Genomic DNA, 27,161 nt, shown 5'->3' with positions numbered 1-27,161 from the left:
CCAGTTGGAGAGCCAGACATGTCCTGAGAACAGCCTCAGGCCCTACTTGTGCCCAATTTGGGGGCAATAAAAGTCTGCCCTTACGGGGCCAAGCTTGCAGGGACTGGAAGCAGTGGGACAATGGGATTTTCTGTCTCCCTTCTGTTTTCCCAGAGGGCCCCCAAGGCAGTCCCAGCTCTCTCCTCTTAAGCACTGGCCACAGCAGCAAAGCATGTAAAAAGTCAGATTCTGGGGTGTCAGTAGGCTAATACCACTCACACTAAGGGTCCCTAGAGATCTCTGATCTCAGCCTTCCCAGGGCTGGAGGCCCAGGTCAGAGGCAGGGGGCTGCTCAGAAAGCATTCACATTTCCGGATGTGGGAGCTGGGCTGAGTGAATCCCTTTGTTCCAAGACCCAGGGGGGCAGATGGCCTCTTCACTACCTCACCTGTGTGCAGGTGAGCACATCCCACCACCTATCCTGGAGCCCTGGGTCTGTACTCCCTCACACCTCAAAAGAGGTTGGCACTCTTTTTTCAAAAGCTGTAAGGGACACTAATGATTCATCTCATCATTTTACTGATGGTCCCCAAGAAGAAAGTGAGCCACTTGAGGTGACATATGAAGTTGGTGGCCGGGCCAAAGGCTGCTCCTCCACTGATGCCAAGGCCTTGCAAAGGGGCTCCTTCCAGCCACTCAGGCTTCCTCTTTCCCGGGCTCAAGGCCAGTTTCCACCCCCAGGTAGCCATAAAGAGCAAGGAAACAATGGGCAGCCCAGTTACCCCAGCTTGGCAGAGCTTGAAGGTCTGGTTAATGTAGCCACAGCAACCAAACAGCAAAAACAAAATGTGTAATTACACCCTCATTAATGCATCAGTTGTGGGAATATTTAAGAAGCTGATTCACTTGACAGACTACAGAAAAAGTGATGACTTTAGCAGACATGTTCCCATGTCTTTCACTGTGTCCAGTGATTAAGTTCTCCTTACTATTAAAGAGCCCTCCTGCCCCTACTCAACCACAAATCTCTCCTTGTCCACCTTCATGGCCCCAAAAACCCTCATGTCAGTAAGGGGTTGAAATGCAAATGGCACAGAGACCAAACAGGTAATAGAAAAAAGAAAGTGCCAGATGAAGAAAGGCCAAGTACCCAGTCTCGCTTTAATTGTCCAACTTTTGATAGAGGCATGGGTACAAATACTTTTCTTACCTTAAAAAAACAATAGAACAAGCATATTCATAGAAAGCAACTAACACGGACTTGAGGGAGACAATAGAGAGTGGTGGGGACCGTGGTACACTAGAGACCATGCATCCCTTCTCAAGGGAACAGCCTCTTCTCTGTCAGCTAAGCTGACTGTTGCTTTGTAGGAAGGAGGGTCCAGTATTTCTGGATCTTCCAATTTTTCAAACGAAGCTGGACATCTGGCATTTTATGTGAAATCTCCCCATTTTCTAACATTAGATCAAAAATATTTACAACAGCACAAACCTTACAATATATATCAGTGGCCCACCTAAGAAAAAAGAAAGTTCTCTGTTCCAGACCTCTCGACACAACTTAGTAATAATTCTGCACAGACAGAGTAGGTGGATATTTAGCTACTCGTTTTTAGGCCTTGCCTGGATGTTTTCTTCTACGTAGTAGCAGCCTGTTTTTCCAGGCATATCTCATTGAGTTCCTTCTATTTGCCCTTCAGAAGTGGTTCTCAACACTGGCTGCACCCTGGAATCACCTGGGAGCTTTTCAAATATACCACTACCTGCACCCTACTCTTGGAGACTTTGATTAGATTGGGCTGGGGTGGGACCCAGGCATGTGTATTATTTAACATTGCCCCAAGAGATTCCAATGTGCACATAGAGAAGCACCGCTCACTAGCCTGGGGAGTCAAGGTCAGTCCCAGAAAGATGTGGTCCTAAAACTGAGAACGGTCCCTGCAGAATCTTCCTACCCCACACCCTTTCCCTAGAAGGAAGCAGCTCTTATCCTTCCTTTTCTAGGGACTTTTCCCCACCTTTAAAATCCTGAAGCTGAGGCTCAGTTGGAAGCAGTTTTCAAGAACTCAGTCTCTACTGGGCTAAGGTATCTCTGCTGCCTTCTCCCTGGTTTTTCACATTGGGATAATTAGAAATCTCCCCCTGGTTTTCCTAGGTGGGTTTCAGACACAGCTTCATAACCCGGCACTGGAGCAAGAACCCCATTCCCACCATATATATCACTGGACAGCAAGGGACACTGGATAGCAAGTGGATCTCAATATCTTCCCACCTGCCTTCCAGTTTGCTCCAGGGGATACATGGCCTTAGACCTCTGTCCCAGTCAGATGCCTTCAAAGCCTTTTTCTGTAAAAGAGCCCTTATCTGAGAGCATATGAATGGATTGAGTTTGTGTTGAGCTTTGCAAACTGTAAAGTGCCAGAGAAATGTCAGGCATCATTGGTATTATCATTCAGGGGTCAACTGCTCTTACCAGCTGAAGTAGAAGGAAGCCAGCTTCTAACCAGGTTTCAAAACTGGGTGCTTTAACTCAGGGCTGAGGCCCTGGTGGCCTGGTCTCAACATGTATGCAAAAGAGGCTGGAAGATCATGCTCAGCTGGGCCCACCCTCCACGTAAGCATGTCCCTCCCCAGTGAAATCTGTTGGGGAGGGAGCACAGCTCTGATTCCAGACATCTGTGTCCCTTTCCCCAGAGCACTGAAGCCCCTTGGAAGAGGGGTTTCTGAGAGGGGATAAAAGGAGAGAGGGAAGCAGGGGGCGTGGAGGACAGGGCAGCCATCCTGCTCAGCAGTCGGCCGCTGCGTTCAGTGTCTCCATGTTTTCGTTGGTTTCCGTGTAAATACCACTCCCTGTCCTCCCGAGCTTATTTCTCCCATTGTGTTTGATTACCAGCATTTATGTCTGTCCAGAGTCACTGCTTTACTCACCTCTTCCCTCCCCATGTCCCCTTTTTCTCCCTCCCGTTCCTCCCTTCCCCTCCTTTTGGTCAAACTGTGCCCTTCGTCCAGGGAGCTTCAGGTTTGGACGGCAGGCCTGGGCCACCGGTGAGTGACACTTCTCCATTACCCCTCACCCCAGCCCACCCCACACCCTGCCTGTGATCCCTCTTGTCTGTCCCACTGTGGCCTTGTTTTCCCCATGAGTCATGACTTGTCCCACCACCAACACCGTCTATGCTCGGTTCAGAAGTGCTTCTTCTGGCCTCTTGACCAAAGATGGCTGGCCTTCTGTTCATAGAGTGCACCCAGGGACCTCAAACCTGCCAGGGGTGGGGGTGGGAGGCCACTCCAGCAGCACCAGTCCTGACCATGCAGGAATGCTGAGTCCAGCCTGGGAGCCCAGCCCTGGGGGTTTGGGCCATGACCTGTCCCCCCCAAACACAAGTGTCTGTATGTGCCCGTCATGCTGTGTTGTCTTCATGCTATGACCTCTGTCCATCTCCTGTCTGCCCACGAGGGCTCCCTAGTTCTGTGCAGCCACCAGTCTGAGGTGTGTGGGTGGGACAGCACTGAAGGGGTAGGGCAGGAATAGCATGTAGGAGCACAGAGGCCAGTCCCAGCTCAATGTCTCGTGGGCACACTCTAACAACTCCTTTCACTGCGTGGCACCACAGCCGCCCTGCAACCCAACAAGAGGGTAGCAGTGTGGAACACTTGGGCCCCCTCTTTCTCCATCCATCTGATTCCAGAAAACAGGCATCACCTACTCTTGACTACAAAGCACCCAGCCCTTCTGCTTATGGCAAACAACTGAAGCATCAGAGAAAATGTCCCTCCTCTCCATCTTCCAGTCCCCTCCCTGAACACCCTGGGAGGTCATCAGAACTGCAGTATTCCTGGCTGAAGCCTGTTACCTCCCATGGTGCTAGGATCCCTGACTATCGAGGGCTGGGAGGCCAGATATCCCTACTCGGGATCCACAGCCAGAGCTGTACTGTGCCCAGCCCCTTCCAGCCAGTGAGCCTAGCTCTGTCTTGCAGGAGCCACGTCAGCCCATGGCCTGCCCAGAAAACAAAGTTCTAATGAGCTGGCTGGAGCAACTCTCTTCATTGTGGAGGGGAGGACCTGCAGACAGGGCAGAGGGATGTGGCAAAGCACAGCCCCAGCAGGCCTTTGGGAACCCAGGAGGGGGCGCCTCACAACTAATGCCAGGCAGAAGCCTAGAGCTTTTAGCGGAAGGAGGACCAAGAGTGACCCCCCATCAGATCCTCATTTAATAAAATGCTTGTTCTGTGCATTCATAAAGAAGAGGAGGAGATGTGGCTTGCCCGAGATGATGGATCTTTCCAGATCCCCGCCCCTCCCCCGCATTCATTGATGGAGTTGTCACTGTAGACACCCGTGCATGGAGAACCGACCCCAGTTTTCCAGGCATTGTTATGCTTTGCTCCCCCACCACGGGCCCTCTCTGTCCATCCTCCCCTCACCTAGCACACCTGTCCCAGGTATCAGGTCAGGGCTGGGAGACGACCTGTGGCTGGAATCAGAGAAACCAAGACTTTCCTCCCAACTGCTCATCCCACTTATATTGGACAGAGGGAAGCAGTGTAAATTCATATACTCTGTCCCCTTGAGCCTGAGACTTTATTTTTCTCATAAAATCAGTACCACAACTTTAAAGGAAGACATTTATGAGAAATGTAATCCTGCCCTGCCAATCTTAACACCTGCTGGGCACTTCCTCGGTGCCAGGCCCCCCACCCAGTGCTCGGCATGCATTCATGCACATATGCCTGGCAGCGGCAGGGAGGCAGGTCCTCACGTTACCATCCTCATTTGCAGATGGGACAGTTGACACAGAGAGGCCTAGGAATTTCTCCAGTATCGAGGAGCTTTCAGCCTTCAAGGCAGGGCTAGAGGCCCTATTCTGAACCATGACCCTGATCTGGCTTCTTCATTTAACTGCCCTGCCCTTGTCATGGATGCCCACGGCCTCCTTTCTTCCCTCGCAGTTGCAAAAGGGGCACTGAGAACATCTTATTGCTCTTTCGTTCTCCTTGGGAAGTAGATCAGCCCTTCCCACGTGCTCATGCCAGCCTTTCACAGCCATGCTCAGGGCACCAGGAGCTGCCCACAGCCCGACCCCTCCACCTGTCCTCATCTGGGGCAGAGCAAGAGGCTCTGAAATAGAGGCTTCATCTAGTCAGGCTGTAACGGGAACCTGGGGAAGATGCTTGGCTATGCCAGAGCAAGCTCTGCCCTGTCTCCAAGCAACGCAGCTCCAATGGCTCCAGCCCCCTCCTCCCCGCAGCCCTGGGTTAGGAGAGCTCAGGACACACCTCCCTGCCAAGCCAGTGTCAGTGCGGACATCTCAGGCATAATAATCCACTCTCCAGTGCAGCCTGTTCCGCAGGCCTGGGAGTGGGAGAGAAGGCCCTGGCCAGAGGCTGAGGCCAAGGACCAGGGATGGGGTCTGCAGTGCGGGCAGGCAGGATGGGTGGTGGCTGAACAACCCTCTCACGCCTGCCTCTGTGTGTGCGTCCGCATGGGTCTCTGTGGCATGAAGACCCTTCCGCTGCATGTGGAGCTGTAACAGCAAAAGGGTGCCAGCCCCCAGCCCCCACCCCTGGGATGGGGTTGACTCCCTCCCAAGTGCTTCTGGAAGCAAACTAAGCAACCGTTCTCCTACCATTTTCAGCCTTGACAAGCTTGGTTGTGAAGCAAAGGGTTACATTCCATGAATCTGGCTCTGAGGCAGGGGGGAGGCACTCTCTCTCCCCCAAGGCCCCCCAACCCAAAAAGCACCACGGCCCAGTCTAATGATTGCCCTGAACGAGCCTGGCCCCGCCAACCCTGAAAACCGGGCCTCTGGCCATGTTCATCTGCAGCGTTGGGCAGGGCTCCCAGGGCTGCCTCAGCACCGGGACCCTCACCTCTGCTTTCTTTCACCTCCCCAGGGTACTCCAGGACCAATTGGAGTTCCAGGCCCAGCAGGACCAAAGGGCGAGAGGGTGAGCACTCAGTGGGCCGGGAGCCCGGGTGGCTAGAGGGAGGGGGCAGGCCGTCCTTCCTCAGCCCCGGCGCCCAGGACCCACCAGGGTCATGGAGTCAGCCCCAAGAGCCTCAGCCCTCATCTCTCCCCACTTCCATCTCTTCTCCTGGCCATCCTCACGGCACCTGGGGAGCCAGGCAGGCCTGGCGGTGAGGGGCCGTGGGGGGCAGCGGGGGAGGGTGCTCATCGTATAGCTATGTGTGGACAGATCTTCCTCCGCCTTGGCTCCTGGTCACCTAGTGTCCGTCTTGGGGTCAGTCTGGCAAGGGCCCCTGTGCTGTTGTCACTGGACATCCCTAAACCTTGTAGTGATTCAGGGAAGCCGCATGGAACAGAGTGCCAGTGGTGTTTAGAAAGTTCTTGGAGGACACCAGGAAGTCAAGAGGCCAGAGCCTTAGGCCCAGCTCCTACAGTCACTATCGAGTGACCTTGGCCACGTCACGTGACTCCCCGAGCTCCAGCCCCCTCCCGCATAGGGCGGCGTGTGCAAAGCTGGGGGTGGAGGTGTTGGCTGAGCTTCCACAGGCTCAGGGCTCGAGGACAAGCTTGGTCGCAGGTCCTCAGTGGGCAGCCCTGAGTTCTCCACCTGTGTCAACCCCTCCCCCCTGTCGCATGCCCACCTTGCCAACTCTGTCTCAGGGGTGGGGAGGGTGGGGGGCTTCTGCAGAGGGGTGTAGGCTTCTTTGAGATCATCAGCCTCTGGGGAAACCCAGATGGCTGCTCTGAGGGGTGATACCTGAGGCTTCAGGGAGGAAATAGAGGCTCTCTTTCTCTTCCCTTCCTCTTTCCCCTGCCTTCCCGCTCCTTGTTCTCCCTTGCTCTGTGTCAGGCCAGCCAGGACCCCCGGACGCTGCACAGTGAGGGGGCTTCTCATCCCCCTCTTTGCCTTCCACATTGCCGTGGCTTCCCAGGGGGCTCTGTGATGGGGCCAGAGCCGTTTCCCAGGTTTCATACCAAAATGGAAAAAACGGTGATGGAAGGTTGTCACCGCTTCAGGGAGGACTCATGGGTTTCTTTCTCCTGTTTCAGGGCAGCAAAGGAGACCCTGGGATGACAGGACCAACGGGAGCAGCTGGGCTTCCTGTGAGTCTCCTGGGATCGGAGGTTTCTCTCCACCACCCCTGTCCCCCATTAGAAACACTGTCAAAACAGAACGCCCAGAGCCTAGGGTGAAAATCTGGGGCCAAAGGGGCATTCGCATTTCTGTGACAGAGGAAGCTGCCAAGCGGCAACTGGTGATGGGCTCGACCCTCCTGCCAGGCACTGTTAGGGGACCTCGGCCTCATCCTCTGAGACCCCTGACAGGATATAGCAGCATATCATGAGCCCCTCCCGCTCTAGGCCTTTCAGGGGCATGTGACACGGCCCCTGCCCTCGAAGAGGGGGCAGATCAAATCCAGATCTCCATGATACATGCTTCATCCATGATGCACGCTTCATCCATGATACATGCTTCATCCATGATACATGCTTCATGAGTGGAGCAGCTTTCCCAAAGGGGCCGGACCTTGAAGAACAGACATGGCTTTCCATCTGGAGCATATTTTCCCATTGCCTATGAAAGTCTGGACTTTTGTTTCCCGTCCATTTGAAGGCTGTACATCTTTGGGCCAAGTAGGCACGTCCAGGCCAGTCTCTGCCTGGTGCTCATTATCCTAGCTGAAGAATAGACAGCATTTATCACCTTGAAAAGAAGGTCTGAGGAGCTGTTGGGTCATTTTTCTAGCAAGAGCCTGACAGGACAGCCATGGGAACTCTCCTCTGCCAAGAGTGAACTTTGCTCCCAGACCGTATCCTCAGAATCCCCCGCTGTCCCACGCAAGTGATCTCAGAAGAACACACCTGCAGCCCAGGCCATGGCTGGAGAGGGGAACCCAGAACCGTGCTCTGGGCTCTGCCCATAACTCATCACTTGCTTCTAGGTCAAGTTCCTTGAGCAACTGGCTTTTTTGCCCCCTTTCTGTAAAATGGGGATAATCAAACCTGTCCCCAGTAAATTAAGCATCGTGAAGAGCTTTATGAGCCTGGAAGAAAGGACTGTATGACCATCCTGTGTTTTCTCATTAATGCGTCTTGTTTCTACAATTTATTGTAGGGTTTACATGGACCACCCGGGGACAAAGGAAACCGGGTGAGTCTGAGCTCTGGCACTTCGGCTCTGGTTACTAATACCTTCGTGATGCGGTGGAATGATCGATGAGAATTCCTGACACAACACGGCAGATACAGTTTTTCCTGATAAATCATCCGAAATCGAAAGGCTTTATAGTAAGGGCTCTATTCCATGGCATGTAGGTAGCCTAGGGCCTCATTCTGAAATTGAAGCATGTATTTGTCCACATGACAAGGGGAGACTGAATCCCATGGTGGCCATCAGACTAGCATTGCCATCCAGTAACAGGGGTCATGTGTCCAGCACTCTCTAGGTTGCCCTGATAATGGACCCCTAAGTGATATTTTTAGATCAATTGTTACCTCATCTTCTCCTCCTGAAACTTAGTTTTGCCAGGTATTCCAGGCCACTGGCGAAAGAGAAAATAAATTCCAGTTCCAAGAACAAGCAGACAGACATTGTAAGCAGCCAACCCTTTAAAAAAAAAATCACAGCCACTATTTCCCTTGGAGCAAGTTGGCAGGACTACGAAACACATTGCTCCTTCCTTCACTCTCCCTTGTTTTCTGCCACCTTCATCAAGACACCTTTACTGAGCATCCAGCGCACCCACAGCCACGTGATGGGCATTACACTCACCATGCCCTTTGGCATTTGGGCCTAGCAGAGGTAACTTAACTGCATCTGGCCGAGAGATGACCTTTGGGTTCCTTTCTAGAATGTTCCCTCTGTTGCTTCCTCACAGTGGTTCTCTGAGTGCTGCCCATGCCCCTTAGAGGCCCAAGTGCGTCTTCTAGTGGGTCACAAAATCCAAGAACCTTAGAGTAAGAAGAGAAGGAATGTGAGGACCAGATGGAGAAACAGGGCCCAGAAGGATAAAACATTCTGAGCTCCCACAGAGTTAGAGGCAGAGCATGTGGCTTCCAGAACCCAGGTCTTACGGCTGATCTTTGAACACTGATGTTCATGAATAGAAAGGGCCAGAATCTATATGTTTATATCTGGCACCAATGAATCCCATTCTCCTCCGTTTAAGATGTATTTATTGAGCGCTTCTATATCCCTAAACACTCTTCACTAGCAGCTGTCCAAAAGCAGCTAAATTTGATCCACATATTCTATAAACAAGAGGAAGCAGGCAGAGCTACCCCCACCAGACTGTCCACGGGGAGACCAAATCTAGAAACCACTAGAACAAACAGACCTACTTCCAGATATGTGGCCAGCCTTTTAAGGCAAGCTGGGAAGCCACTTTCCTTAGTGTGGCATCAAAGAATTTAGGCTTCTAAAATATTCGATCATTCCACCTCTTAGTTGGCATGCTAACCTCCTTTCTAATTTATTTCTAAAATGTTCTGGTTTTCTTTATTATATTCACTTAATATTTTTTAAACCTATTTCTTAAGACTTTTTCAGTTGGCTTGCAACACGGGGCTACAAAATCAGTCCTTCAAGTGACGGTGACTGTGTTGCTCTGGAGGTAAAGGCAGGGTGGGCAGAGTATCCTCATCACAGATGGAGGCAGAGGCTTGTGGCCCTGGTGTGTAAGGAACCCAGGTTGTTGAATGAGCCACTGAGACCCCAGGAATCAGCTGGAAAATATTTCTTCTCCACTTCCCCTTCCTAGTGTTTGGAACTAGGAAGCTCCACCCCATATATAAATTAGGAATATGTCTCTTAGCAAAAGTCAAGTTCAGAGACCAGTAAAGTTGCACGAACCTTCTTTGGAATACACCATAAAGAGCCAATGGACTTATTCCAGAGAGCAAGTTTCTGAATCAAGGAACAGCTTATTCTATTCATTCAAGAGATTTGACTCTGAGGATGCCAGAATGTCCTGAAAGAGTCTCGCCTACATCTCGCCTCCTCGTTCAAACATCTGTATACCGTGAACCCTAGCGGGACTTTTGGGGGAGATGTGAGGGCTTGGTGACAAAGCCTCCAGATCAAAGAAAGGCCCGAGCAGAGACAGCACTTGCTTTACCACGGACAGTTGGGGGGTGTTTTGTTCTGCTTTGTTTTGTTTTTGACGCCTGAAAGCTCCGAATACTGACATTTTGATAAAGGTCAAATGCCAGAAGGGATAAGACAACATCGTATTAGGAGCTTCAAAGCCCCCAGCACACCTGAGCTTTGGAGGATGGCCCCCTGTAGGGCAGCTCGCGAACTTGGCCCATCAGAAATTCGTTCTCTCTCACAGCAAACCAAGACACAGCGTTCCAGTCATGCTTACTGTGTCCACCGGGGGGCAGTCTCAGCCCCTCTTTCCTGTTCATGGAATGAGGACGTCCTTGCAGGAGTGGGCAAAGGCCCGGAGCCCGAAAAAAAGGGAGCTTCCTAAGGACACACAGGCCAGCGGAAAGAATGCTCTGCCTTTGTCACTCAGGGCCTTCCGCTTCCCTTGTCCCTATGTATGAGGGTACTTCAAAAAGTTGGTGGAAAAATGGAATTAAGAGATAGTAAGAATTTTTCCAGGAACTTTTTGAAGTACCCTCATCGTTCTGCGAATCCGGCCACATGTAGGATAAGAAATCAAAGGATAAAGGGTGGCATGAATCTAGTGATTTAATTATCAGGAAAATTGGGTGCTACCGCGGAGCTGCCTACCAGCCGGCCAGCTGAAAAGGTCTGAGTGCACGCAGTGAGGCTGCTGGTCACCCCCGGCACGCCCGCGTGCGCACGTGTGGTTCTCGCTTCCCTAAGCCCACCTGGCTCCTCGCCTCTCTCTCCCCGCTCTCTTTTGGCCTGGGCCTGCCTCTTCCTTCCTTTACTCCTTCGATCTTTCTCCCCCCCAAAATATGTCCACCCCATTATAATAATCCCGTGTCCCTCACCTTTTCCCTTCCCCTCTCCCAGCTTTCAGTATACTTCCTCTAAACTCAATTTTTATACATTTATATATATTTTTTAAGAAACCTCTGCTGCTTGACTTGACTTGCCCCTTTCCCCCTTACAAGCTAGAATTCCCTCTGTGCCAGGGCCTCTTTCGTGTCACTCTGGGGGCGGGGGATGCGCCACAGAGAGGATGTAGGTAAAGCTACTCCTCTAATATCTTCAAAGGGTGCCTGATTTGGGGTCATTGCCCCTGCCCTTAGAATATAACACCCCATAGTGAAAGTTACCCCTTGTGAAAGTCTGGAACGTGGTCAACCCTCTGTTACCTACGGGCAAATCACCCAGGTCCTGGATCCTCCAACTCTTTGCCCCCATTCTTAATTAGGAAACTGTGCTTGTGACCCAAAGAGAATGAGGGGCCACACTCCTGAGAAACTTCACCATGACCATGGGGCTTCCACATTCAAATACCTAGTGGTTTTGCTTGTCCACCATTTGGGGATTATTTGTGCCATGATGTTCACGTCAGTGGGTGTATCTTCGAGCCAATGGGATTACACGTAATGTGCACATACATATTTCCTCTCAAACACACATCATTTTCTAAGCAAGGATTTGCATTTTAGAAAATCCATTTAGAATAATGCATTGACAATTGCAGACAACCTCTGGAATCAAGAAATGTGGGTAATTTACAAAGATCCAGGCAAACATCAAAAATATTCTCATCCCCTGCTTCCCTCTAACAAACTTATACCCTGTAGCCTTCCACTACAAGAACACTGCAGACACAATAAGACCTCTGATCCTGAGATTTGCCTTTGGCAGCAGCTTTGGCTCCTACACTGGCTAATAAGAAATAGTAATTATTATTATCATCATTATGAAGCAGCTATCATTTACTGAGCATGTTCTATATGCCATTATTAAGCTTTTAATGTGCACAAAGGCCTCACAACAAATTTTTGAGGCGAGTGTTATTGTACCCATCTTAGAGTTGAAGAAACTGAGGCTCAGAGAAGTTAAGTAGCTTCACAAAGTCACTCTTCTGATAATCGACAGAAGCTGGGCTGGCCAGTTAGCTTAATTGGTTTGAGCATGCTCCTGATAAAACCTAGCAAGGTTAAGGGCTTGATCTCTGTAGCAGCCAGTCACCAAAAAAAAAGAACCAGCTCTGACTCCCAGCCTTTGTTCTGACCAATATGTTGCCCAGCCTTCATGGTCTTGTCATCCTGGAGTAACACTGAGGAAATCCCCAAGCACTAGACAATTGGCCTTCCATGGAGGAGAAGAGTTCCCAAGAAGACTCCCTAGGGGCACACTCAGCCCCCTTTCAAGGAAACATGACATATGAACATTCAAATTCAAAGTCATTACAGAGGTGATGTTCCGCTTTTAAGAACTCCCCCCAGTTCTTCTTTAAGTGGACCCTGGCACATACAAAATAGGGCTCAATTGGGAAAGATGATGTTTTCCAAAGCTTTTCAGAAACAAATGGATTCCTTGACCCAGCTTGTCCAGAGGCAAATAGCTGTTTATGTCAGCACCACGCTCAGCCAGTGAGCGAACCGGCCATCCGTATATGGGATCCGAACCCGGGGCCTTGGCGCTATCAGCACCGCACTCTACCGAGTGAGCCACGGGCCGGCCCCAAATAGCTGTTTATGACTTCAGCCCAGGATGAACCAGAGACACACATAGAATGGGAGGACACAGCTGAGAACCAGGGGCCACCCATGAGCCCTGGACACACACATACACGTGTGCATGTGCACACACGCACAAGCACACACATACAGGCACACATGCACGTGCACATGCCCAGTCACATACACTCGTACATGCCTACACAAAGCATATGCCTACCCAGTCATGCACATACACACACATGCACAAGCACGTACACACATATGCTCGTGCATGCTGTGTTTACGCCATGCATGCACCCACTTCAGGGCTATAAATAAAATCACCTTGCCTCCTAATAGAATGGGTTGAAAACCAACTGGGGCAAATGGTTGTCAGCCCAAAGCCTTTTAAAGATAGTCCCCCAGTCACGCTCTTCATCACAGACCCACTTTGGGCTTAGTATTAGCAAAGTTGGCCACCAGTATCTTCAATCTGCTTTCTCTCCACCTCCAGCTCTGAGCCCTCCCGTTCCCCACCCCCTCCCCAGCCACCTTGCCAGCTCCTCAGTGCTTAGAGGCGGGAGGTGGGTATTGACCCCAAATCCTGTTGGGAAGAATATCCTAATTAAGAGAATCTATTTTTCCCTCTTTAATTTAATTTTTCTTTTTCTGTCTCTAACCTTAACACATGAATGATCCTAAAGTTTTGATGTTTTTTTTCTTGGACTAAACCATTATTTACAGGGGGAGAGGGGGAAGAAAGGCTCTAGAGGGCCTAAAGGGGATAAGGGAGACCAAGGAGCGCCTGGATTAGATGCCCCCTGCCCACTGGTATGTCTCCATTTATCACTTGCATTGTTCTGGGTTTTCCCTTGGGGTTTGCAAGTTGGAAACAAAGCAGGCAAATAAACTAAGATGAGAACCAAATGACTGCATTGATGCTACCCAAACCTATCTGTTTATTTGACCAGAGAAATTCTGCCTGCTGTTGGTTTTGCCTTTAAACCACAGCTGCAAGTCATTCTGGCTAAATTCCTTTCCTTTGAATCCTTTTCCTTTGAAGATGCAGAACAATTGATGTGTGGAAGTGAAGAAACCCTGAGGAAAGGGGTTTTCAGAGAAGGCCTGGTTCTTAGCTCCAGGATGGCTTTGGAAGCCGGTGTAGCATTTGTGAGACTCAGATTTGCCTTCTTTGTTTTGTGGCCACCTCTGTGGCTAGCAGTTCAAGCTGTCGGAATCCTCGCTCAGTCAGGATGCAGGACACCAGAGATAGCATCTCCTGAGGGCTGCCGACGCTCAAAACAGGGCAGAACGAGGCCAGACAAGGGGCGTTTAGCATGCAGCCTCCCAACACCCACTAGCCGTGAGCTGAAACCTCTGAAGCTGCAGAGCAGGGTCGGACATCCCACAGGATGGCCTCCCGGATGAGCCAATAATTAATGATTTGTGGCACATCTGCCAGACTTCTCAAATGCCTTTCCAATCCATTTCAAGGTTCTGAAAATTATGATGCACTAAAGATGAAGTTGATCTGTGTCATGCCAAGTGAGTCTATACATGGAGAGGGGCGTAAATGGAGATGAGGCTGGTTGGACATGTTCTCAAGCGGAACTCTCCAGAGCAGAAAGGCTGAATTTGGAAAATGGGGGGTCAACTGGAATCTAGCTCCTATCTGTAAATGTCTCGAGGATCCTGCATCCTGGCCAGGGTAGGACTGGGCCTCTCCACTCCGTGGTTGGAGCTGGCCAGCCTTGACCTAAATAATCATCATGGTTGGTTTTGTGAACAGGGACATCGAGGTTTTAAAGGAGAGAAAGGGGAGCCGGGGTTACCAGGCCTGGACGGACTGGATGCCCCATGCCCATTGGTATGGCACTGCCCTTCCTTGCCTGCATGGCCGATTTGGGCTTCCCCATGTGTGTGGTTGGTACCCGTGTGCCTCAACAGCCCACCCTGCACACTCCTTCCACTCCATCCATTCAGTCCGCACTTCTTGCTTCTTCACTCAGTAGACACCAAAGATCACCCTGCGTTGGCTAGTGCTTTGGGGGCTCCCAGCCATGCCGCCCTCTGCATGCAAAGTTTGCTGAGATGTTTCCTTACCTCCCTCCTGCTACTGCTTCTAAAGCACATCACCTTAATGTGAGCCATCCCTCCCACCCTGAAGCCAGCTTTGGCTGCATCGGATACTCATTTCCAACTGCTTCTAGACAAATCTGCCACCAGAGATAAAACTAGGAAAGTGGATTCTCTGGAGAAGTCCTTAGGATGGTGACTGTTTCCTTCATGCAATGCAGTTAGTTCAGAATGCACTGGCTGAACAGCTGACACAACATTGAAATAAGATACCCGAGTGAGCTCCGCATCCCCTGCCCCCTGCATCACCTCACGATTTAGCAGAGGACAGATGGGTATGCTTAGACATAGGGAAGACTGCCAAGTTCTAGAACCAAGGTGCAAGAGGGGGCCACCCTGCCTATTCGTCCAAGCTGGGTCCTGGGTTTCTGCCCGAGTGACACCATCAGAACTAGGGGATGTTCCAAGATCAGGTTTTTAGATCCTAAAGGTTTGTCCTTTTTGCTTAAATCCCAGAAGAAATTACAAGACCCTCTTTTGATGTTCCTTTCTTTCATCTTCAGGTGGCTCCCCGCTGAAGAGTCTGGGAGAGATGGGAAGGTTGAGAATGTAGTTAAGGAGGAGGCAAGGAGGCAGCTAGGGACCCCTCTTTCAAACATGTCCCGGGCTAGGAGGCAGCAGTTTGTTCCCACCTGCCCAGCCCCTCTCTAGGAGGGGACATTCTGGGCTTCCATGCTGATCCTCCTAACTTACTGCAAAAGAAGCAGAAGGTGTTACTTCATTCCAAGGCAATCAATTCAAGAAGTTCCTGCTCTCCCCAAACTTCCCCAGTAGATGTGGTGTCCAGGAGCTATTTTCATACCAGTAATAGTCAGATGAGATCCTGGCCTCACATCCCCACCCTGGGGTCACACAGGAATTCTCTTTGAGCAAAAGAGGAAAAGTTATAAGAAAATATGTGTGTGATACTGAGACGTGACTGTAGGCTCCTCAAAGGACACTAGGGACTTTTTAGGGCCAGCACACACAACAATAGGAGGGCACAGAACAAGCAAGCAGAATCTAGAATCTAGAATCTAGCTCCCATTTGTATGTGTCCTGTCCCCCACTGGTCCTGCCTGTTGACCCCCAAGCATGCAACATGTGCAGGCACCTTTCTCAGCCGTGAAATGTCCTGGTCCCTCCACAGCACCTGCATTAATCACTGGCCACCTCTTCCCTGGACCACAATCCCCTCCCATGATCTGAGCACCTTTAGTTCCCAGCCTTGGCCTCCCTGCTCCTCACCGCACGCACGTACTTTCCCTTCTGTGTCTGCCCTGCCCTCCACCACGCCCCCTGCCACCATCCACGTGCCAATGGGAACGCCTCTCTGGCCTGGAGGCTCCTCTCCCTTTCGGAGCCTGTGTGAAGTGTGTGCATGGTGGGGGCTGGGGAAGGGGCTGAGGGCCACTGTGAAACTTGGAATGCACCAATCCTCCTGCAGTCCCTTGCCCGACCCAGAGCAGGAAATGAAGGTCACCCCCATTTGGCCATTCCTGCAAAATGGTGTTTTCTCCAGTAACATCCCATATCGATGTGTCATTTGTTTTTTAATTTTGTTGTGGAGGTGTCCATATGTTCCCTTTTTTGTTTCTTGTTCTGCCTCCTGTGTTGTGTTATTATGGACCTGGGGAGCAGGGGGAGTTATTGATCATGATTTGAGTACAAGGTAGCTAGACTTCCTCAGTCTTCCGTGTTGAGGCCAGTGCCTGCTGATGTCAGGCCATGAGTGGCTTAGGCACCTGGGGAGAGTGGATGAAGTTGGTCCAGGGCACGGAGGGCTCCCATTCAACCTCCCTCAGGTCTGAGCACTTGCTCCAGTCCCCTGAAACCCTGTGTCCATCTCTTCCTCTGCCCTGGATCCTGGAATTCTAGAATCTGGGCTGCCCTTTCTAGTAGACTGGGACTGAGAATCAGACCTTTGCCCTTGGTTCAGCCTCACCCTCCCCACTTTGTCTCTTTAAGATTTCTACATTCCTCCCATGGTGTACCAGAGAGTCCAGGATATTAGGGCCCCAGAAGACTCAGAAACATTTCCATCACCATGGGCAGAACCTCCTGAGGCTACAGGGTGCTCCGTGGTTACCCCAACAAAGGAGTCAGTGTGCAGTTGATTCCCGCCCTGCTACTGCATTTTACCCCCAGATTCCCAGCAGTATCTGAGGCTGTGCCAGAAACCCTTGTCTTCTTGCTGAAGGTAACTCAGGGCCATGTCACAATGCCCATGAGGTTGCCTATCCCTCTGCACACCCCCATCTCCATCCCAGTATTGGTCATCATATAGGGACTGCTTAGGCATCCTCTCCAACTGCTTAGGAAGAGAGACAAATAGGAAGATGGGAGGCTTGGGAGGGCCCTGAGAGGTCCACTCTTGCCTTGGTTTTACAGAGGAGGAAACTGAGGCCCCAAGTGCTGAGCGACTTGCCCACAAGCATCCAGCATGATGTAGAGCTAGAGCAGAGACTGTCCTCTCACAGCACTCCAGGACATCTGCTTCCTGGCCCCACAGGCTAGGACAGACCTCTTGGCCTTGCACTGTAGCTACATGTGACCTTAGCCAATGAGAAAACAGCCGGCTTTGTTTCCCACCCCCCTCCGAGGTTCTGACCTGGAGTAGAGAAGAGAAACAGACAGTAGTGGGTGGGCCACATTCCGATCAGCTGTCGAAATGTTTGTGGCCCTTGTTACCCCTGTCCCGCCTGCTTGGTGGACAGTCCCAGAGCGTCTGAGCCCTCTGCCTTCCCTCCTCTCTGCAGGGTGAAGACGGCTTACCAGTCCAGGGCTGCTGGAACAAGGTAAGGTTTCCCTGGCTTGCACTGCCTCAGGGGCACAGGTGTACTTGGGCTCCGTTCTCCAGTTCTATAAAGCTTGCACAATTTGCATTCTGCCTTTTGGCAGCAAGACATGGGCCAGAAAAGGCAGAATCTCGAAGGCACGGTGGGTGCCCATGAAACACACCATGCACTACACACACTTGGAGATCATTTTAAAATGCTTTTTAAGGTGTCAGCAAATCCCAGTGTATAGAATGTAGCCACACAGATGATATCTTCATCCTTTGTGTCGTCAGCTTATGTAGTACCTTTCCTCCAAGGAGTTGCAGACCGTGTTGTAAAAGTCGTTATCAGTTAGCTACTATCATAGCATTCATATGAGGTCATTTACGCCACATCAGGACATTTATCCAGAAGTAGAACATCTAATTGCTTAAACTCCAAACTCATGTGGCTTTTACACCTCCTCCTAGAGAATGTCCTGCTCGCCACTCCACCCTTCCCCTTGAACGTAAGCTGTCGGAGCCTCGTGCTTTCACACATGTGACCCACAGCCCAACCTCTCCTGGGTTCCCAGATTTTTTACCAGGGATTTTGACTTATTCACACTTGTCTTGGCATCTGCCATCATTAAAACAGCCTGACGCCACAGGGCCATGACCTTGCACGCAAGCGCCCCGTTCAGCCATGGCTCCCAGAGCGAGGGCTCTCCAGCTTGATGAGGGCCATTGACTTGCTAATTCGAAAGCCCACCTTGGTCCCCAGCAAAGGTGGTAGCTGCCACACTGCCCCACACTGCCTCCCTCTGCCTCACCTCCCCCTCAGTCTTCTCACCAACCCTCCACCACCATTGTCTCGAAATGTTGGTTCATCTTCATACAAGGGCTGAAGACCCCAACCTGTTCAAGAGTCTGTGCTTGGCTAATCCAGTCCTGTTCCAGTGACAGCAGAGGCAGGCTTACAGTGCGATGAATGACACCCCCCCACCCCACCCTGCCACGCACGCTGAGATGCTCAACATCTCAATTAGCTCACAGAGTTGGGCAAAAGTAGTGAAACCAGCAAGACACCAGGACCAGGGAGCATACCTCCTTGCCTGGGCACCTAAGGCACCCCCTACCCAAAGAAAGGAAAAGCTCAATTCTCAAGAGAAATGCCTCCCCAGGAATCTGTCCCTCAAGCTGGGCCTCGTTCACTTGTTGAGTTCCTCCTAGACCTAGTTAAAGCACCACAGAAGCAGGCCACAGGTGTGTCAAATAAGACCCCCGACCCCTTGCTCCCTGAGAAAAAGATTTTCTGGTTGCAGCTGATGGTTAGGAGGTAGAAGTGGTTGAGCTTAGCATGGGAAGAACAGCTGCTATCAAGGGCTACAGTGTCTTTGAGAAGCATCTACAGACCCTGTGTCTGTTGATTCACACCACAAATTCAATCTGGGACAGTGCAATTAAACAGCCCGGCCTCCAAAGGCAGCACAGAGAGAAAGTGCCCTCTAGAGGCATAAAGGGGAGTCACTGGAAGGTGGAAGTTGGGTTTCTCACCCTCAGGTGCTTACAGCCCACAAGTTTCTTCCACCTAGGGGGTACATGTTTCCCCCGGTTTCCCTGTTCAGAGCTCGCATTCGACCCAAGACAAGATCTACTTTCTTTCTACAAGGGAAATAGACATCTGCAGACCCACTGAAACTAACTGTATGTTGTTTTGTTTTTGTTTTGCAGTGATGCCTCTAACCTTGGACTGGCCTGTGTGTGTGTTTGTACATAGAATATTTATTTTTATACAGTTTTCACTTTTTGAAAATGCCAGAAATATGATGCATCTTACGGATTATTAAAAAGAAAAAAGAAAAAACCTGCATATTTTGTACAGAAAATATCGACCTCTTCCCTTTTGTTTACAGGATGTTTTGTATAAGTCTGTGTCTCTAATACACTTTTTGTTTACGAGTATGGTCGTAATGTTTGCATGACATTTGTGCACACTTATTAATTATTGAAGCTTAATAAATCATTAAGATTTCAGTGCCAAAGAGGGCCAGCCAGCACTAAGGGGCCAGCTAGCTTACGTGTGAATTTACAGGTTCGAAATGTAGAGGTTCGTGATGTTTGCCAAGTTAGGTGTGTCTAAGAATATCTTAAACTCATCGATTTGTATTATTAAAAAAGGCAAAACATGGCAATTAATGATCCTGATAAATCATTAAATTAAATACCTTCTTTCTTGTGAAAGCAGGACGTCCCAGCAGCAGGGGTCCTCGGAAGTATCGAGTTTAAGTCTTTGAAAGGTGAAGTCCAACAGAGAGACTGGACTAAGCAATGTCTATTGTAACATATCCCAAGTTCATCACACAGCTATTTGACCACTTAAGGTGCAGTTGTGCTGAAGGCCCCCAGCAATACAAAGGGGCCATTTGGTATTGCTCGTGGGTTTCGGTAGGGTTTTATGTGGTTCTGTTTGTTTTGTTTTTTCCCCTTTTGAGCTGCAGTCACTAGTACCGGCTACTGCTGACCGTGGCTGTTCACTTGATATGAATCTTCAGGTTCACCCACAATAAGCAGTTGAAGGAGCTTTGCCTTATCTTCCTTCCACTCCAGCAAAGAACACTCAGAAAACACTCATAAATCTAGGCCAGACTGAGCCAATTTGGACTTATTTTTATTTTTTAAGAAATAGGGTTTTATTGCTTTCCATTCAGAGTGCACTGCTTGGTAAAGTTCTCAGGAAACTGATTTTAACAACTAGGTAGGTATTACCTATGGTGTAGCATGCAGGTTTATTGTTAGCTGTTTTACAACATATATTGGTGCTTTAAGGGCTTTGAAAACAACAAACTACTCCAGAAGGTTAAGCACCCTCCTCGTCTTGTTTATATTTTACCTTTCTTTATACATCTTTTCTTTGTAGACAGCACAAAGGAAGCTTAAAGTCAGACTTTTGTCCACACACAGCCACTCAAACTGAATAAGTGGGCTTCCCATTTGTGAGGCCTCTGCCACATGTGAGGATAGGTCACACTCACAAGGTCTTGTGTCACAGTGGAACCACACGCTGTCCAGACCCAAAGGAAAGGTACTGGCATTCTTATTCTAAATATCCACCAGTTATTTTGGAAATCGGACAACTTCCTCGTCTTGGCTTCCTCATTTGAGCAGTGCAGTGGTTGAACCGGAGTTGATCTGTGTGGACACAAATGGAGCTCATCTGTCCCCTCCCCACATGGTAGAAACATGTAGTCCCCTAGGCCCAAGACTCCAGCTGGTACAAGGTGCTTTTCCTACCAAGAGAATGTTCCAGGAGGGAACACATTCCCAATAGCCCTGAGCCCAAGAACTCTTCCCACGCTGAGCCGGATTCCCACAGCCCTACCCAGGGCCAACTTCTTCAGCAGGCACAGCAGCCATAGAGACTAGGCCCATGGGACTTTTAGGAGCCACAAAAGTATTTTGATTTTTACTTCTTTTAAATTCAGGGGAAAAATGAATATGTCACAATGAATCCAGCCAGGATTATTTCATCTTTCTACACCATAGTTATAAAATAATTCCTTGTATGTTTTTATGCGGGAAGGAACCCACAAAGGCAAAAGTGCCTAGGGTCCCCAAAAGTCACAATGCGGCCCCACACACGTCTTCTGCTCCTTGGAGGTCCATCTCACTCTGACTCTGATTAACACCGTTTCCAGTGCCACCCTCCCTTCGTGAGGACCTGAGAAATCAGAGTGTGTCCCGGTTCTTCTAAACCCACTGCCTGATTCCCTTTCAGGCTGTGGTTGGAGCGATCACAGCTCACCGATGATCTCAGAATAGAGTAAATCATTAACCAGCATCCCCCAGAAACAGATTCTGTGGTAGTTGAATACCCTGGGTGACTTTGGACAAACAGAAACCTCTTCTCTTTTGTTTCAGTTTTGATGTCATTCATTTACTTATTACACCTCAGTTAATACCACAAAGGATTCTAAGTGACTTACATAAAATAGAAATATGTGTAAGGAGAAGTCTAAAGTCAAAGTCAAGGAAAAATAAGGAGACAGCAGTGGTAGAGAAGCCCTGAATGGGTAGTGGAAGGAACGTCTTTGCCCTTACTGAGATGGAGCCACACACATCACCTCAAGCCACCTAGTGGTCACAGAAAAAAAGAAAGGCCTGGTTTCTGTGCCCGCACTGCCCTGCCTGATGGGTTGCAGTCCAGTGAGGTTTGGCCCCAGGTGCATAAGTACATTGTGTCCCCATAAGGCTGGAACCTCCACATCCATCAGCCAGGCCACCTACCAGACACGGGGCTGTGCGCTGCACACCCTGGCCTCCTGACTCCACTTGGATCTTAACTCAACTCTGTGTCAAATGCAGGGCAGGGAGAGTAGAAGTAAGGAGGCAAGTGGTCAGGAAGTTTGCAGAGTAGCTGGGCATCAGTGCTAACTCCCAACAGACCAGGGGAACAAGGTGAGATGGCCTGATCAGTGCTGGAACGGGAGATGCAGGTGTGTTGCAGGGGGGACCAGGGAAAGGCCTCGCTGAGGGGTGGGGGCTGCAGAGGGCTTGTGGGGTTGACGATGCTCACTCCGTTCTTGGGGACTTACAGCTCCTGGTAGGAACAGCTTGCCCAGGTGGGAGCCAGCAGTGCACCCAGCCCTTCCCCACTGGGCATACCACTGTCATGTTGTTGAAGATTTTTTGTAAACTGCAAGACTCTGGGTCTTGAGGCCCAGGGCCTGTTGCTCTGTGCTCTCGCCCCAGAGAAATGCATGCTGCCCATGGAGACATGCAGATATCTAGCTCAATAAAGACTGACCCAATGCCCCCCAGGAGACATGTGATAGGCTCATCTGGGCCCGAGCAGTGACTCTCCCCAGCGTTGGTGACTTTCACAGCTGTAGTCCTGTAGGCCATAGGAAGCCAGCCTTGCTAAAGGAAGAGCTGGCCCCTCCACACATGCCCACACACTCCTCTCAGCCCCACCATGTGCTTGCATCCCTGCAGCCCTTGCTGGCCTCCCTTCCTGGTGCCCCAACCTCACCTGGCAGGCGTGATGCCATAGGGGTGAGGTTAGGGTTATCACATAAGAGGAGTAGGACATGGAGTAGTAGCAAGTACAAAGAATCTACCGTTAACTAGCTGTCTGGCCTTGTGCAACTTACTCCACGTCTCAGTTTCTCCAAATGTCAAATGAGGAATTTATATTTTGGGGACTGCCATGGGTCCCTGAAATCCTCTGATTCCACTGACAAGTCAGCTCCTGGGAGGACAGTGGAGTCCAGAGCATTCCATGCCACCACCAGCTGGCGTTACTTGGCTGTGATAGCATTGTGCATGAGGTTGACAATGCAAACCTGTGTGTGGCATGTGTGTGCTCTATAACCCTAAATAAAAAAACTCCAAGTGGGCCTGTGCATGGGGGGTCAGGGTGAGTGGGCTCAGCTTTCCTTAGGGCAGGGAGGGCTGTAGAGGTTGCTTCTCACCTGGGTCTCTATGCTGAGAATTTATCAGACAGTAAACAACACAGCTGTAACCACCTGACACGCAGGGGGTCCCCAAAGCCCCCACAAGCATTCAGGAACACAGCTGATGTGGCAAGATCTGCCCACCTCCCTCCTCTCAGGCCCTCTGTGCCCTCCCACCCTCACCCTCCTGCACCACCTCACACACTCCCGCAGCCTAGTCTCTCGCCCTAGACTTTGACACATTTTCAAGCAACTTGAGATGTCAAGCAGCCAAGACCCCACAACATTTAAAGAGAAGGGCAAGCTACTGGGGAGTGATTCAGAAAAGAGGAGACCCACTCCAGGACGGAGGGAAGGAAGGAAAGCTGGGGAGGTACTGGGGATCACCTGCCAGGGGAGCAGAATTCTCCAGGAGCAGCTCCTCACAACGTGGAGGAAGGAGCAAGAGGGCACAGGCAGGGCAGCTATATCTTAGACACTCAGGCAAAGTGAACCTCGGGTTCCTAGGAAAGCCCTATCCCTGAGACACAGCCAAGCACCTGTGGAGGAAGGCTCAGCTGGAGGGAAAGCTGAGCTGGCGACAAAGCCCTCAGCACCCAGGGGACTTTTCCCAATGGGCCCAACCTTCCATTGCAGGGTCTACTCACCAGGCCCTTCCACGCCTGCTGCCCCCCACCGCCTCCCAGCATACCTGCCCATGCTGGGTCCTTTGCTGAGAAGGCCATTCTTTCTCATCTGTAAACAGTCTACCCTCCTGTCAAGACCCAGCCCAGATACCATGGCCTTAAGAGGATGTTTCTCGGTTCTTCAGTTGGATGAGTCTCTCCCTCCTTGCAACTACCTGGCATGCAGGGTTCTTTTATTCCTTCACCTTCTATTAGAGGGGGGAAGGGGTCTTCCATATCAGATGGTGAACTCTTAGAAGGCAAGGACTTTCTTATTCATTAAGCTCCCGAGGGACCTAGCTCAGTGTCTCCCCCTTGGTGGGGTCTCACACATATCTATGACCTCCCACCTCCCGAGTCATCAACCAGCTTTACTAAGCACCTGCCATGTGCAGGCACCGTGCTTCCCGCCAGACGGTGGGAAGGGGTGCAGAAGGCCCACTACAGATGGTAAGGCACAACCCCGGCCTCCAGGAGCTAACAATGCAAGGACGTGCATGCTGATGCTAAATGAGGGACACGGCCAGCCGGGGCAGGGGTTCTGAGGACAGACGATGCTGTGGTGGTCAGCATGGCCAGAGTGAACGGAGGAGTGAGTGGACTGGAAGGGATTACAAAGCAGAGAGGGAGGAGCTGGCTGCTGCACGGGGCAGCCCCTCCCTCGGCTCGTACTCCTTTCCCTGATAGAATCTTCCAGTGAGCAGGGACCTGGGTCATGCTCGCTTCTCAGATCGGGGAAGGACAAATGAGATTGTGTGGAAGAAAGGGGTAGAGAGGGCAGGTCCAAACTGTAAGGGAGCTGGGAGTCTGGCAAGGTGGCGGCGAGGTCTGTGGGGTCTCCTGGCCCTGGGAGGTGCCCGTCATATGTCAATCACCATGAGACCCCTTCTCAAATGCCCCCTTCTCTGTACCTCCTCAAGGGCCAGAGTCCTTGGTTAATCGCCAAGAAGTGAAGCCAGCCAGCCCAGAGCCTTAGGGAAAGTGCCTCACCTTGGAGGAGGAAGAAGTGGAGGAGCTGGCCCTGGACAGAGGGTCGTGGGCTGAACCCTTCCCAGGGCCGGTTTGAGGGACAATCAGAGTGTGACCACGGGACAGCGTGGGCCTCTGCCCTTTCCAAGGGCTCGAGCTCAGCTAGAAGAGTGTGGCCCGCCCACACCTGCTCTCCTCCTGCTCCGGGCCTGCTGAGATCTCTGCTGCTGCCTGCAGCCAGGGCCCTGTGCTGTGGCTGCAATTCGAGGGCTCTCAGACTCATCTTTCTCCTGGAGAATTGTGGTTCTTTGAGCAACCTCTCTGCAGAAGGGGCTGTCAGCATTGTCCTGCTCTGATCTGGGAACACCTCCCCAGGAGGCTGTGGCCAGAGTCTGTCACCATTCCCAGCGCCTTCTCAAAAGGATTACTTTAACTTCTTTTGGTGCTGCCACCATTAACCCTTTTCCTTCCTGGGTTCTTTCAAATGTCACAAGCTGACGAACGTACCAAGCTGGAAACACAGAGAGCATTTGTCTTACAAAGGAGAGAAGCCAGCAAGCAAGACTGGGCTGGCCCTCAGAGCCACGAGCCTCAGTCTGGTGCCATGATGTACCAGTGCCCCAGCTGGCACTGAACCAATGTGGATGGATAGGGCAGCAATCTATGGAATCTCAAGAGGGTCTGGAAAAAGCCCTCTTCCTTTATCAAAACTGTTGAAGGGACAGTGCCTGGAAATGAGCCACCTAACTGTCCCATGATACTCAATCACCTTGCTGCTACTGCTTCTTGAATGAGTAGAGAGACCATACTCTAGTGCTCAATCCAGGACACTTGCAAGTGAAGGAGGGCACTGGCCGTAATTATGCTGTGACAACAGACATCAACCTGGCAAACCAGAGTGGAGGTCACACTAACAATGACCCAACCCCCGAGTCATCCTCCAGCTCTTCCAGCACACGCTCTGGCAACAACTCAACACCTCCCGTGACCTTAGAGCTGCAGCCATTTCCTGGTGGCCCCAGGCGTCCATGGAGCCAGGTGGGCGCTGTGTGGAGAACAAAGGTGAGCAGTCCCTGATCTCACCTCTACTCACCTCTGCAGGGAGATGAGATCAGAACGCAAAGGACAACTGCTTAGAAGGGAGGCAGAAGCACAGGGCAGTGGGTGTTCACATTGAAGAAAGATCTTCTTGAATAAACTGTCATCTTGAAGGAGCTTCTCCCCAAGACTATGTCAGGATGGAGAGGCTGGGTCACCAAGGCACTCTGGTGATTTGACTTTAAATTCTGGGATTCCAACGTTAAATCCATAACAACACCATTTCTCAGATTCTGGCTTTAAATCTACAACATTTCTCAGCCCTGGCAGTTCATGTATTAGAACAAGTTTAGTTTCTCCCCCGTTCATAGTGTCTGACCCACAAAGCTCGTCAAAGTACAAGCTGATCTTCATTTGATAACATCATCTCTCTCCTTCCTCTGGATGCTTCTCGTATGGTAGGAACAGCGGCCTCTTTACGTGAGCAGTCGTATGTCCAGGGCTGCAGACAAATTGTGTGGGTCCATCTCAGCCCCCTTTGGAGTCAAGAGCACATGTCACAAATGGATGAGGCAAAAGTCATAGCTAATGGACCCAGAAAGCCATCCAGACGTGGTGTGGGGCTCAGTGGGTCCTGCGGGGGTTTTCGCAGCCAGGTTAACACGAAGCCCAACCCTCCTGCCACCCCCGGGGAATGGGAGAATTTAAAAGCATCCCTATAAAACAACACACAAGAGAATGGGTTTGAGGACTTTGGGTGACTCACAGTATCCTGGACATTTGCATGTGGTCAAATGGTCTTTTATCACCTTCCAGCAAACCATCCCGCTCTAAACCAATAAAAGCCAAGGAAGACAACCCATCGCAGCCACCTTTTGAGACAGAAACAGCCAGTCCCAGGGCTCACTGCAGGAAACTGCTAAGAGACATTTTTCTTGCACTCCACTCATTCCAAAGACAAAGTTATTTTATTACAAAGTCTGCCAAAATAAATGTGCCTGCAGCTCCCCCGGCCAGTGGGCAAGCGCTCTGGCCTGGGAGTAAGGAAGTCTGCGTGGCTTGCCCTGACTGCAGCTTGTAGCCAGGTGACCTTGGGCAAGTGCCCCCACCCTCTGAGCCTCCATTTCCTCATTTGTACCACGGCGTGGGTACTGACTACCTCCCAGGTGATGTGAGGACTATCTCTGTTAAAGCACTCAGAACACAGTAAAGAGATGTACAAAGGCTAGACAATATAATCGTTAGTGTTCACTGTTCAGAAAAAAAATCTTGCTTTTCATAGACAAACCTCAATTAACAGGAATCACGTGAGAAATGGTTCATTAAAATTCTGGCAAAATTAAGTTCAAACAGGCCCTCCTGGTACTCATGCAGAGGGCCTGATTGATAAACATCATGCAGGCTGAACAACAGAGATGCAGAAATGGTGGCCAGCTTAGGGTGGGACATGAGGCCAGATCTGGGCCGACCCTGGGAAGTTGCTTTTTAAAACTAAATTCCATAAATGTTTACAGGGTTTTTTTGGTTTTGTTTTTCCTAAATGAAAAGTTAGCAACTTAAAAAAAAAATCCTCTTGCTTTAAATTCCAGTTACCCATATTCCCAGTTAAATGA

The 27,161-nt window shown here is 50.6% G+C and overlaps 1 protein-coding gene across 1 annotated transcript in view; it reads left to right on the top strand.

The window, feature by feature from the left end:
* COL13A1 (collagen type XIII alpha 1 chain) overlaps window positions 1-19,186 on the top strand; it is a 156,625-nt gene extending 137,439 nt beyond the window's left edge. Inside the window, exons 31-36 of the mRNA XM_063102132.1 lie at window positions 5,877-5,930; window positions 7,001-7,054; window positions 8,067-8,102; window positions 14,337-14,414; window positions 17,422-17,460; window positions 19,155-19,186. Of these exons, the coding sequence (XP_062958202.1) occupies window positions 5,877-5,930; window positions 7,001-7,054; window positions 8,067-8,102; window positions 14,337-14,414; window positions 17,422-17,460; window positions 19,155-19,157 (264 nt within the window). The 3' untranslated portion in view covers window positions 19,158-19,186. The remainder of the gene's footprint in view (window positions 1-5,876; window positions 5,931-7,000; window positions 7,055-8,066; window positions 8,103-14,336; window positions 14,415-17,421; window positions 17,461-19,154) is intronic.
* The last annotated feature ends 7,975 nt before the right edge of the window (window positions 19,187-27,161 follow it).

The sequence above is a fragment of the Cynocephalus volans genome, chromosome 7 (assembly GCF_027409185.1).
Source record: "Cynocephalus volans isolate mCynVol1 chromosome 7, mCynVol1.pri, whole genome shotgun sequence".
Taxonomy (NCBI): domain Eukaryota; kingdom Metazoa; phylum Chordata; class Mammalia; order Dermoptera; family Cynocephalidae; genus Cynocephalus; species Cynocephalus volans.
The sequence above is the reverse complement of the archived record's forward strand: the minus strand, read 5'-3'. Positions and strand labels throughout refer to the sequence as shown.